Source organism: Macaca fascicularis, chromosome 17 (assembly GCF_037993035.2).
Source record: "Macaca fascicularis isolate 582-1 chromosome 17, T2T-MFA8v1.1".
Classification (NCBI taxonomy): domain Eukaryota; kingdom Metazoa; phylum Chordata; class Mammalia; order Primates; family Cercopithecidae; genus Macaca; species Macaca fascicularis.
Window position 1 is genome coordinate 99797378 of NC_088391.1, and position 12539 is coordinate 99809916.

General features: G+C 41.7%; 1 protein-coding gene across 12 annotated transcripts in view; it reads left to right on the plus strand.

The window, feature by feature from the left end:
- The window catches only part of MYO16 (myosin XVI), a 698554-nt gene that overhangs the window by 611907 nt on the left and 74108 nt on the right, over positions 1-12539 (plus strand). For 11 of the 12 annotated variants that reach the window (XM_045377420.2, XM_005586232.4, XM_074021383.1 and 8 more), the window contains 2 exons: positions 1877-2123; positions 4061-4329. The exons of the other annotated variant lie outside the window; for it this stretch is intronic. In XM_045377420.2, the coding sequence (XP_045233355.2) occupies positions 1877-2123; positions 4061-4329 (516 nt within the window). The remainder of the gene's footprint in view (positions 1-1876; positions 2124-4060; positions 4330-12539) is intronic. 12 annotated transcript variants of the gene reach the window in all.

Below are 12539 nucleotides of genomic sequence, written 5' to 3' on the forward strand. Positions count from 1 at the left end.
TTCTGGAGGCGGGACAATAGACTCCGGGTGAATGCGAATCCAGTGAATAGCTGTGCTGTAGTGGGAGGTCAGGAGAAGTCTGGCACATCCACATTAATCTTCTCTTTATTCCGAGAGATTAAACATCTTGAATATACTCACTTTCCCTCTTCCGAAAGCCAATGTCTCCCTTGTTTTTTTTTTGTTTTGTTTTGTTTTTTTTGTTTTTTTTGTTTTGTTTTGTTTTAGTGTAACCAGAAAGAACAAGTGAACAGGCCAATTTCAAGCGTTCTGCCTTCTCACTCGAGGTGCCCATTGGTTCCTACTGCTCCACTTTATTCCACATTTTATCTTCCTGGAAATCTGATCGTACCGCTCTGCTTAACATTTTTCCTTTAGGTTACTTCAGAATGACTGTTTTACGGTTAACTTAATGCAACTGCATTCCAACATAACTAAACCTTCAGTAGTGCCATCGGAAAAAAAACGCTTTCAGCATTTCAGATATCCACATATTATTTTCCTCTTCAGCCATCATAGTAGAATGTTCTGTTCAACTTTCCACCAGCTACTCAAGTAAAGACATCAAAGTCAATATCATAGGTACCCCTCATATTTGTTATTTTATAACCATGGACTATTTTAAAGCACTTAATAATTTATAGGCTTCTTCCTTTCCCAAGGGCAAGAATAAAGTGGCTTTGCCACAGACATTGGCTTTCCTGAAATTATCCATCTTCTGTCATCTTAACCAACTCCTTATAATCCCAGAAACTTTTAAAATTGGGAGAGACAGAATCATAAAGTTTGAAAAGACTCTAATCAGAATTCCTCCACCTGCACTTGTCCACTTCACCCATGAGAAGGTGTCACTGTGCTGGCCTTGTACACACTCAGGGCCTGGGAAGCAGCTCTTTCATGAGCCAGCCTGATCCACTTCCACCCTGTGCTGATGGTTAGGAAGCTCTTTCTAACACTGATTGCAAATAGGCTTCCCTGTGACTTTCTTGGTTGGTGATCTGCCCCTTGAAGAGTTAGAGATTAGGTCTGTGCAACTGCAGGCTAAGGAAATGTAATTTCACCTCCTAAGCTTGGGGACATATGAACCCTGGCTCTACTATTCTTTGGTTGTGTTGACCTGGAGGAACTTTCTTAGTTTCACTAAGAGAAGCGCCATTGTGTCTGAAATTGAGGTAGTGGTATGTTTTGTCATTGAGTTTCAGAATTGAATGAGGTAATAGAGTGTCTTACACACAGAGGTCCCTTTAAATGGTGGTCTTTTGTTTTTAATTCTTGTATTTGTTACTGACATATTGATTTCAAAGCATTTTCACTCATTTCCCCCAATTTTTACACATTTTTCTAGCCGTCCTCTCCCAGAGAGCAGGATAGATTCCTGTATTTATATAGTCTCTTTCCAGAGTCTTAAATATAGTGTTAATTTCTCTTAAGAATTAAATCATAACCTTAGAAACAATATATGCATGATATTTCCAAAGACAAACCCCATAAGCCTTAGGTGTTTATGTAATAATGTGATGTAATGAAAGATGATTCGTGCATCCCAAAAGGCTGCAGTTGGAGGCATACCCCAAAATTCTGTGTCATTTGGACCTAGTTCTTTCCCATCGATTTAACTCCAGTCCATCAGTGTCCAGCTTGTGTCACCAAAAACAGTGTGGAGGCCTTTATCATCAGTATTGCCTGCAAGATCTCATTCAGGTCAAAGTGCTTTGCCTTTAGTGTTATCACTGCTGATTTAGATAAATTCTTATTCTGGGTTAAATGTATCTTATTTTATAACTGCTCAGAGATAAGTATATTGTGATTTTTGTTTGTGCATGTCTGAGTTTTTCACTTTTCCTCCGTTTACTGACCCATGATTCTTCTATAAAAGTTATCAGAGGATTTTTAGCACGCCAGCACCTGCTTCAGAAAATAAGCATCAGACAACAAGAGGTGACTTCTATCAATAGCTTTCTGCAGAACACAGAGGACATGGGGCTGAAAACCTATGATGCCCTAGTCATTCAGAATGCTTCAGACATTGCCCGGGAAAATGACCGGCTCCGTACTGAAATGAACGCTCCCTACCATAAAGAGAAGTTAGAGGTCAGGAACACGCAAGAGGAAGGAAGCAAAAGGTAAAGGCAGAGAGCATGCAACTTTAATTACCTTTGTGATTGATTCAATGGAGTCATGAAAATTCATATAGCCCTTAATGCAGAGTTCGATCAAATAATATGACAGGAGTTACAGGAACAGGTGTGCATGGTTTGTTATTTGAAACAGCAGCAGTCTAAAAAGATGCTTTCCTGTGCTGTCTTCTCATGAGTTCGAGGCTGCTGCGTTCCTTCATTCGTATGTGATGACGACTGCCTCACTTGCCATGCTTGTGTCACTTAACTACCTCAAGCACATTCTAGTTCTAAAGCATTTACTGTTTCTGTATTAGCAAAACTATATAGCTTGGGGGTTGACATTTTTACACAAGTGTTACGGACATAAGGCTGGCTTATAGAAACTTGTGGAAATCTGACCCAAAAAATGGAGATACCACTCTGAAAACGCGAAAGAAAGTGAACTCGATAGATTGTAAGTGTATTATATATCCCTGTGTAAACTGTCACATTTCTCTTTTCCAATAAAGCAAGCTTTGGGGAAAGCTTTTTATTAAAAAGTTCACTTTAGATGCTTAGCTTAAAACAGAAACATGAAGACCACCTGGTCCTTCTCCATTTGATCATTCTCCTCTCTCTGAGAACGATGAAGACACTCGTGAACCACAACACCCCTAAGAGGGAGAGCAAGGAGTTCCTTCCTTTGGACCTTAATTCATCGTCAGGGAGATGTTTATTTTGCTATAGAAACTTGGTAATATCTTGTAGTTTCTCACTGAAAATGACTCTCCTTTCCCATTTCTGCTGATGTCAATTTTTTTTTATTAAAGTGGAAATGGCAATGTGTATCTTGTTAATTAGCTTCAGATATCTCAGTGATTAAATACTGAAAAAAATCCCCTTTGTACACACACACCAAAAAAAAAAAGACTGTAATTAAACATTACAGGAAAAACAAATTATCCACTGAGTGCCACGCTTTCATCTTCAGCTATTTCATTTTCTACATGGGCGGCTGGCTCTGCCTTGTGGTAGATTCTAGCCCTGTTGGTGTTCTGCCACAGAAAGATATAATTATAAAAACAAATGCTTGGAAACTCCTTGTAGAGTGAATGCATTGGCATCTTGCTAGCACATGATTACGTTGACATGTGAAGCCAGAAGAAATTTTTTTTAAACAAGATAACTATTAATTTTATATGACTTCCAAAATAATATTTATTATTTTCTCTGCTGGAACTAAACGGCCACCCCAATTTCTCAATTTGATTATGTATGTATTTTCCTGATACAAAATTAAGTGAAGAAGTATTTCTCTGTTTATTTACTGGATACCAGCAGTTTCCTTGGCACTGGCCAACCATACAGAGTCAAGGAGGAGAAATAACAGCTCTGCACATAATTAAATAATTTCTGGTAGAATTTAAATGGCAGGAAAGAGAGTGACGGGGAGAAAGAGAACACTGAAATGTAAATTTCTGAGAGTTTTAAGTGGAGTCTCTCCTCCTCTTGCGAGGGGAAATGGTGATGAACTTCCAGTATTTGATGCATCAGTAACTCTCTATTAAGATGGATTTGCCAGAAATTATCATTCAGATTGAAATTCTGGTTTTTTGATTTGCTTAATAATCAGAGTGTGAAGAACTCATTCAGCCAGTGCCTGATGGAAAATGCGAAGCCCCTTAAGTAGTGTTGCGTTTGTGTGAGAATGTTTAAAAAGTAATCATGATGGATATCCCGCGGGCTCATGTGCTTTTCATCACAAAGCCCGAGCCAGAGGACGGGTGGCCTTCTCTGGACCAACTGGTCACCAGAGGGCTGCACACGTCCTCCAGCCACAGCAGGAAGGGCTGCTTGCCAAAAAGCCGTCATTATGTCTGCTTGAGCAGGTTCCTTGTTACCGGAATAATGCATCTGGGCCTCTCTGGCGTGGTGCTGTTTGTGTTTTGTTTCCCCCTAAGAACCGAAGACAAGAGTGGACCCAGGCATTTCCACCCCAGCTCCATGTCAGTCTGCATGGCCGTGGATGGCCTGGGCCAGTGCCTCGCTGGCCCGTCCATCTGGTCTCCTTCGCTGCACTCGGTGTTCAGCATGGATGACAACAGCAGCCTCCCATCTCCACGGAAACAGCCTCCGCCCAAGCCAAAGAGGGACCCCAACACCCGACTGAGTGCTTCCTATGAGGCTGTGAGCGCCTGTCTCTCTGCGGCCAGGGAAGCAGCCAACGAAGGTCAGCCCTGGGGAGGGAGCCAGCCTCGTGTTCCGGGCTCGTGAATGCCCTGACTTCGCCTTGGGGCGCCCATGGCAGTATGTGGCCCTAATGTATTCTTAATAGAAATAAATCCAATTGTTGGCTTGCCAGCAGCTCTTAATCATTAAATATAAATAATATTTATTCAAATCTCTAAGCCTCTTAGGGAAAAGCTACTTACATGGCATTTCCTTAACTCCCATCCCCACCCCTGCCTCCAAAGAGCAGCATCAAATCAATTCAGAAAGTCAGCAGCTATTCCTTGTAAAGGTTCACCAGTTAGAAAGTCAAGAAAATGCATCGGGCATTCCAGTTATCACAATCTAATAAAAAATTAAGACTGCTTCATCACATGGTAAGTGAAATTATTTACCCAGAGGAGAGTCATCGTGCAGGAGAATACTGTTAGGAAAACTTTTGAGACTAGATTATAAAAGTTTCTGCATCCATTGTCTAGAAACAGGGATGCTCAAAAGGGAACATTGCAGTTTTTCTCAGCCAGATCTCATAGATCAGTAATGAGACAATTACTGTTTAATTATTAATTTTAAGAATTGCGAAAAATAAAGGAAGTGCTTCTTAGCGGAACACTTAGAATTTAACAGATTTTATTGATCACCCGCTATGCATCAGGCTCTATTCTAGGCATGTCTATATCTTTCTTCATGGAGTTTACATTCTAGTGTGGCAAAACAGATGGTAAACACAGTGAAAGAGTAAATACTTTAGAAGTGGATTGTTGCTGCTGAGAGAAATAAATAGACCCAGGATAGTAGTATAGGGTGGAACAGGGGTTGAGATTCTAAATGAAACGGCTGGGTAGAACTCACTAGAAAATAATATCTGAACATAGGATGAAACACAGTTCCTTCCGTAAATAAATAACCCCAAATACAAAAACACAGCAAATCCATAAGCTCAATGTTGGGATGACTGACAAGAAGGTGGTAGGAAGACATGGGACAGAGGCCTGAAGCAGTAAGTCCATCCTAGCCAACTTCTTTTTTTTTTTTCAAATTTATTTTTAATTGACATAAAATTATATGTTTTTGTCATGAACAACATGTTGTTTTGAAGTATATGTACATTGTGGAATGGTTAAATCTAGCGAATTAACAAATCCATGCCTCACACAGCCATCATTTCTGTGTTAAGAGCACTTAATGTCCATTTTTGGAGACGGAGTTTTGCTCTTGTTGCTCAGGCTGGAGTGCAATGGTGTAATCTCAGCTCACTGCAACCTCCACCTCCGGGGTTCAAGTGATTCTTCTGCCTCAGCCTCCCTCAGTACCTGGGACTACAGGTGCCTGCCACCACACCTGGCTAATTTTTGTATTTTTAGTAGAGACTGGGTCTCACCATGTTGACCGGGCTGGTCTCAAACTCCTGACCTCTAGTGATCTGCCTGCCTTGGCCTCCCAAAGTGCTGAGATTACAGACATGAGCCACTGTGCCAGGCCTTTTCCTTTCTTTTTTTTTTTTTTTTTTTAAGCATTTTTTAAGAATACAATGTATTGTCATTAACTATTGTCACCATGCTGTACACTCTTCAAAGTGCTTTTTATTAGTGGCATTAAAGAAGAATAGATCTTTAGGATATTTTTTACTTACAAAATGTTACTGTCTTAGTGTATGAGCCATGTATCAACAATACTCAGATCAAAGTAGAGGAGAAATTCCTAAAGACTTTGGGGAGGAGAGTCCAAATTTGTGTCTTTAGAGTCCTGGTTTGATAAGCACAATAAGAAAAGCTGTAAAATGACATTAGATGAGATCATCCCAAGGAAAGTCTTCAAAGTGGACATCGATGTGGGCTTAGATGTAAATTAGAACAGGACCTCCAAAGATATGAGACATTCTCCCCCAGTGCCACATACACCAGGAGAAGCCCACGATCTGAGGGAGCCACCAGCACCCTCCCTGAGAAAGTGGGGAGCATCTCATCGCCACTGTTCCAACTTCAGGCCTCCATTTTAGATTTGCGGCCCGTATCTCAAAAAGATGTAAATTAGAGTAACAAGAAAGATTTTTGGCAGCTTGTGTGAGGAAGATGGTATCTAAGATGCTAAGACCTGTGAGATGGAGAGGGTGGGAAATTAAGACTCCAGATAGTATCAGACATTGAAAAAACAGTCATGAAATGTGATGGAAAATTGCAGCAAATGCAGAATGGAGCCCCATCCAAGCTTGAACCCTGCAAACAGGCTCTAGAAATTTGCATAAAGAAGCCTCAGAATACCTTGTAACATCTAGGAAAAGCTAAAGGTTTGTGTGCACCTTAAAAGACCACTGCCCTGGAGTAATGGGGGGGCCACTTTGTCACATGTTATGAAAGGAGATCAAATAGTGAGGAAGAAGCTGAGCTCAGAGAGCACTCTCATATGGGCAGCAAAAACAAAGAGTCAATTAAAATAAAGGTTACTCAGGAACGACAGGAGATACACACACAAGCACACACGCACACACGCGCACACACATGCGCACACACATGCACACGCACACATGCACACACACACGCACGCACACGCACGCTCACACGCATGCACGCACGCACACACGCACACACATGCACACACACACATGCACAAAAGCAAAGTGACCCCGAAAAAGATTAATAAAGAGGACAGCATAATAACTCTTAAATTCCTTATTACATGCTATCAAAATACATCATGTGATAGCATTAGGCATGCAAGATATTTATGTAAAATTTAGTTTCTTGGATCCTAATTTTGTCAGATATGTGATTATAAGGTACTTAGAGATGCGTTTTGTCCACTGTGTCCCACCCTGGTGAGCAGACCTTTCAGAAGCTTGTCAAAGGGCAAGTGTATACATGGTTTCCTTTTTACCATCTACATTATCTGTTCTTTCTTACATTAATTCTTCATGCTGGTTACTTTACAACCGCCACCACAAAAAGAAAGTCTTTGATCTCCTGCAACTAGAGATGTATTTTTGCATTCTGGCATGCGCTCTCAATACCGTATATTTTTAAGAATAAGACAATTAAACAGCTTAATCTGCTCAAGCATGCTTGCTGATTAGTTTTTACAGCATTAGGGAGTCAGAGAAGGCCAGTGCAGGAGCTTAGCCACCCAGTCTGTCAGTGGTCTGGGTTTCTAATCCATGATTGCAAAGGTAGCTCCACCCACACGTGATAAGCCAGCTGTCAGACGGGGTTCTGGTCCCTTCTGTGCCCTTATGTCAGGAGCTGAAGGTGGTTGAGTTAAGACAGTGATGAAATTGATCCTAGCATCTTAGACATCTCCCTCAGTCCAACACAATCCGAGTATCATCTAAGTCTTTGTTGTTCAATGCAGTAGTCACTAGGCACATGTGGCCAATTAAGTTTAAAGTAAATAAAATTAAATACAATTTTAAATGTCATTCCTCCATCATCAGTCACTTCCCAGGTACTCAGTAGCCACAGGTGTAGAACTTTTCCATCATCACAGAAGCTTCTGTTAGACAACCCTGATTCTAAATGCTTCGTGTGTCTACCAAGTGGTGATCCTGAATTTTTTTACACCTAGTAACGTCACAAAATTATTCTCCTTTCTGTCAAAAGATAGGAAGAAAATTTGATCACTATTCTAAAATGCTTGGTGAACCTTGGTTTCACAGGATTGAGGACTGCAGCTGAAGTTGGTTTTGTACCTGAGCCATCCTTTTTGGCATGTTAAAAAATCAAGTTCAAGTTCTTTTCCTTTACAAATAAAGCTGTGAATCAGTTCAGATGGTTATAGAGTGAAAGGAGATCTGATTGGAGACCAAGGGCCAAGGATTGTAGGGTGACCAGCCCCAAGGTCACTTTAAAGTTGTCTTTGTGTTTATCCTTGTTCTTATTAGCACATGTCTTTCCTGGTAGGTCCTCACCCAATAAAAATGGTTGTGGTGAAGGAAAACAGGATAGAGAACAATTTTTTTTTTCTCATTTCCTTTGTACCTCAAAAGCATGAAACAATTTTGCAGGCCAATAAATGTTAACACTTCTTTGCAAACTATTAGCAAGCTAGAGACAACTATTTAAAAGTACCATGTTTTTATTAGGTCGGTGCAAAAGGAATTGCGGTTTTGGCCATTGAATAAAAGCCTGCAGTTGCTCTTTGCAAATAGTGGCTAGGAAAGGAAAGATAGGGCCTCGTTTTCACTTCCTCTTGGCCGGGGCCTCCCAGCTGGAGTGCTGCTCTGCAGAGTTCATTCCTCACACACCGGGTGCAGCCTTTCTCCCAAAGACGGTTAACATTCTCTCGAATTGTCTCCTGACCGAAGTTAAATATAAGCCTGCATTTCATGCGTGTGACTTTGAAGAAGTGACTCAGTCTTTCCAAGCCCATGTATATCAAGGAGCAGCAACAGCAGAAGCACGGCAGTGGCTATTTCTGGGGAGTTAGGAAGCAAAGGGCTGTAAAGCCTCATTGCCCAGGACATAGCAAGTGCTGAGCAAAGTTACATGCATTTAGCTTTGTTGTTAATGAAGCCTCTGACAGTCAGTTTCCTCATTTGTGAAATGGATACTAAATTCTAAAATGTGGGACTTGCAGTTAAGTCATGATGTCAGTGGTGCTGTGCCTGGCTTGGAGTGACCGTTGCTCAAGGTGAAATTGCAGAAGCAAGCTTTTCTCAGGCAGCTCTAGTCCTCACTGTTCACCATTCTATGTGGACACTTCCACACTCACCCTCCCTTCAGACTCCAACTGTCTCCTCCTCGGAAATTATACCTTAATGAACCTATAACTTTTTTTTTCAAAAATTGCTGTACAACTCCATTCTCCGCAAAACGCAGTTTACATGTGTAGACACAAATCATGATTCAGCTCTGTGGCTTAATTTGGAAATAACTTTATTTCTTTTCTTTACTCTCTTCTTTCTGTCTTCATTCTAGAACAACATGTGTCACATAGTAAGCACTCAACAAATACTTATCAAGTGAATACATGTTACAGAAATCTATTTCTCTACACTCTTCATTAAAAGAGAATGTGCTTCCTATCAGTATATCAGAGGGAGCACAATTTGCCAAGGTTCGAGAAGTACCCTTGAAATGTGTCAAGGCTGGATTTGTCCACATAGTTTTAACAGAAGCCCTTAAAAAAATTTTTTTTTTCTATTACCTGAAAATGGACAGAAATTAGGTCTTCTGTGAACGCTCTTTGGAGAAATGTGTTGCTGGGGATAACAGAACACAATTGCACAGTTCACCACCTATGTCGCAGTTGTACATTCAACAAATAGTAATTAAGTGTCTTCCATGAGCCTGGCTTCTCTCTGAGGACCTGACAGACCAAGTGGGGAGATAAGTGGTCAAACAGATTACAGGGGAAGCACAGCCACAGCACTGAGGGTGTGATAGGTGCACACCGGGCCACAGAGTACCTTGCCCTCCGTGGAAACTGCGAAAGGCTCAGGAAGGGCATGTCAACAGCATCAAGTGCAGTCGGGAGGGTAAAGATGGGGGCAGGGAAGGCAATGATATTGCCTGAACTGCTCCTCCCACCAAGAAAGAAAAGTTATAACAAGGTTGCGACATATGACTGCTCAGTAGAAGCCCTTTCTGTCCAATTTGCAACTGATTGTAAATCCATCCTATATCCACTGATGTATGCAGCCTGAGCAGTCAGCTAGCAGGCACTTAATTAAGCATCTTTTATGTCCTAGGTCCTGTGCTCTGTGCTATGTTTGCTTCTGCTCTGAAACTCAGCACAATCACACTAGAAGTGCTGGAAAATGGAGGAGAGTCACATATGCAGACACTATTTATTTTGGATGAACAAGCATCTCATTCCTCCTTTTTCTCACAGATTAACTATGCAGGTATTTTGTTTTTGTGAGAATGGGACCAAATAACTTATGCACAGAAGATGACTTAAAAGTCACTGACATGCCTTTGCAAAAATACCAAAAGGAAAATGTTTTGTAGGAGAAAATGTAGATCTGCTAACATGACACACATGTCTGTATCATTCTCCAGCAGTTCAGACAAGAGGCAACTTTATGATGTAATAAGATGGCTTCAGAATGTAGTTTGACTCCTAAGCTACCGTTAGGATCCCAGAACTTGCCCTAAAAGTATTCTGTGATCGTGAACTGTCTTCCCTACTCCATTTCATTGACTTTATCAAGGAGTTGCAAATGTTTTATACATCAATGTTAGGACAAAAAATTAAGAAAACTGTTGATGTAAATTCATTTTTAATAACCCTCTAACCAGTATTTGCAAATGAACTTTTAGCATGTGTACACGTGCACATGCATCCAGAAGTAGCCACAAACCAAATTAGACTTTAATTTGTTAACTGTGGTTTTCTAATTTTAGTTTATAAAGAATGACTACTTCCAGTTCTGACCCCCCAGAGGTTCCATTTTATGGAGTTATGGAGTAGAACAGGATAACGCACTCTAGTGATCTGATGTTACTGAACCCCAGACCACACTTTAAGGAACAGTTCTGTCTCTCACAGTAAGTTTCTGGTTGTGTAGCGGTGATAATGTCGGTCATGATGGATACTTAGTGATGTTTACGATGTGCAGGCATTAAGCTAAGTATCTTTCATCTGTAGAATGGTCCTACCTAGTAGGACTGTCATCATGACCCTATGTAGAGAAGGGTATTAAGTCACTGAGCAGTGGTGTAACTTGTCCCATGTCACATAGGCAAGCTTTGGACCCTTGAGTCAGGTTCTCAACAACCTCTCAACAAACATGCTACTTTTATTTATAATTGTTTAATGCAAAAAGGCTCTTCACCACATCTGAAGCAAACTTTCAGGGAATACTATAGCAGTTACGTGTTGTCACATAGCAACCCACCCAGAAATTAGATTTATATACTGTAGTGATTGTTTTACTACCCCTCTCAGGCTCTGGGTGTCAACAGAGATCACTGAGGCAGTTGTCATACGCGGTCCTTCATGCAGCAAGGTGGCTGGAATCATCTGAAAGCCGGTCACAGGCGTGTCTGGTGCCTCAGCCATCTGAGGAGAGCGACTCCTTGGGTGTCTCTCTCTGTCTGTGTGATCTCTCTGCATTGCTTGGGCAGCATGACAGCTTCAGGGTATCCAACTTCTTTCACGGAGAGTCAGTGCTTCGGGGGCATGTGCTTTGGGAGAGAGAAAGCGGTAGATGCAGCCTCGCTTTGAGGGAGCCAGCGTGGGAGGTGAGCAAACTCCCTTCTGCCACGTTCCTTTAATCACCTCAGTCCCAAACACCCATCCAGGTTTAGGAAAGGAGAAATAGATTCTACCTCTGGAAAGGATATACTGTGGTGGCCAAGGTGTTGGAAAGTACCGTCTGTGTCAGTCCACCCTCTGGACAAAACAATTTGTATCGCTCTCTCATACAAACTATACTCACCCCTTCCCCAGACTCCCCAAAGCCTCCTGCAGCATCACATCTGGCTCAGGTTCAAAGGCCAGATCGCATCATCTAAATCAGATCCCGGTGTGCCAGTGCCTCTGGTACGATTCCTGAGAGAGACAGCGCCTCAAGTGTGTCCTCTTCCATCTGAAGACTTAATGACCAAAAAGACAAGTTGCCGGATCCCCCACACAACCAAAATACACTGGAGGGACAGGCAGAGAATAACTGTGATGCACGCTTCTGTTCAGACACGGGAGGGAGATCAGGTGACACACAGTGGTCATCGGTGGGTGGCAGTTGTGAACAAGAGCTGAATACATGTTGCTTGTGCCTTCATGAGGATTTAGTCCAGTTTGCAGACTGGAAATAATTTTCCATAGCTCTTAGCTCTGTGTTCTGGAATCTTGGCACCCCCCTTTTTGACTAATAATTCCCAATCCACAAGAGGTGATTTATGTTTGGGAGTATGGTAGTTTTCTCAGCCTGCTTCTTCCTGATCAGGCTTGTGTTATTGCTGTTGTTTAGAGGTGAGGTCTTGCTATGTTGTCCAAGCTGGAATGCGGTGGCTATTCACAGGTATGAGCATAGCGCACGGCAGCCTTGAACTCCTAGCCTGAAGGGATCCTCCTGCTCAGCTTCTGGGGTAGTTGGGACTGCAGGCTCACATTGCACCTGGCCAATATTTTGAGAAACCAAAGTTTCTTCGTCTTTGTGTGCACGCTGCTCCTTTCAGTGTAAACTGATAAATTCATTTAAAAGCTTTGTGACTTTCTTGTGAATCAATTCATAATCCACCTTATGAGTGAAAAGCCACATCCACAAATCTT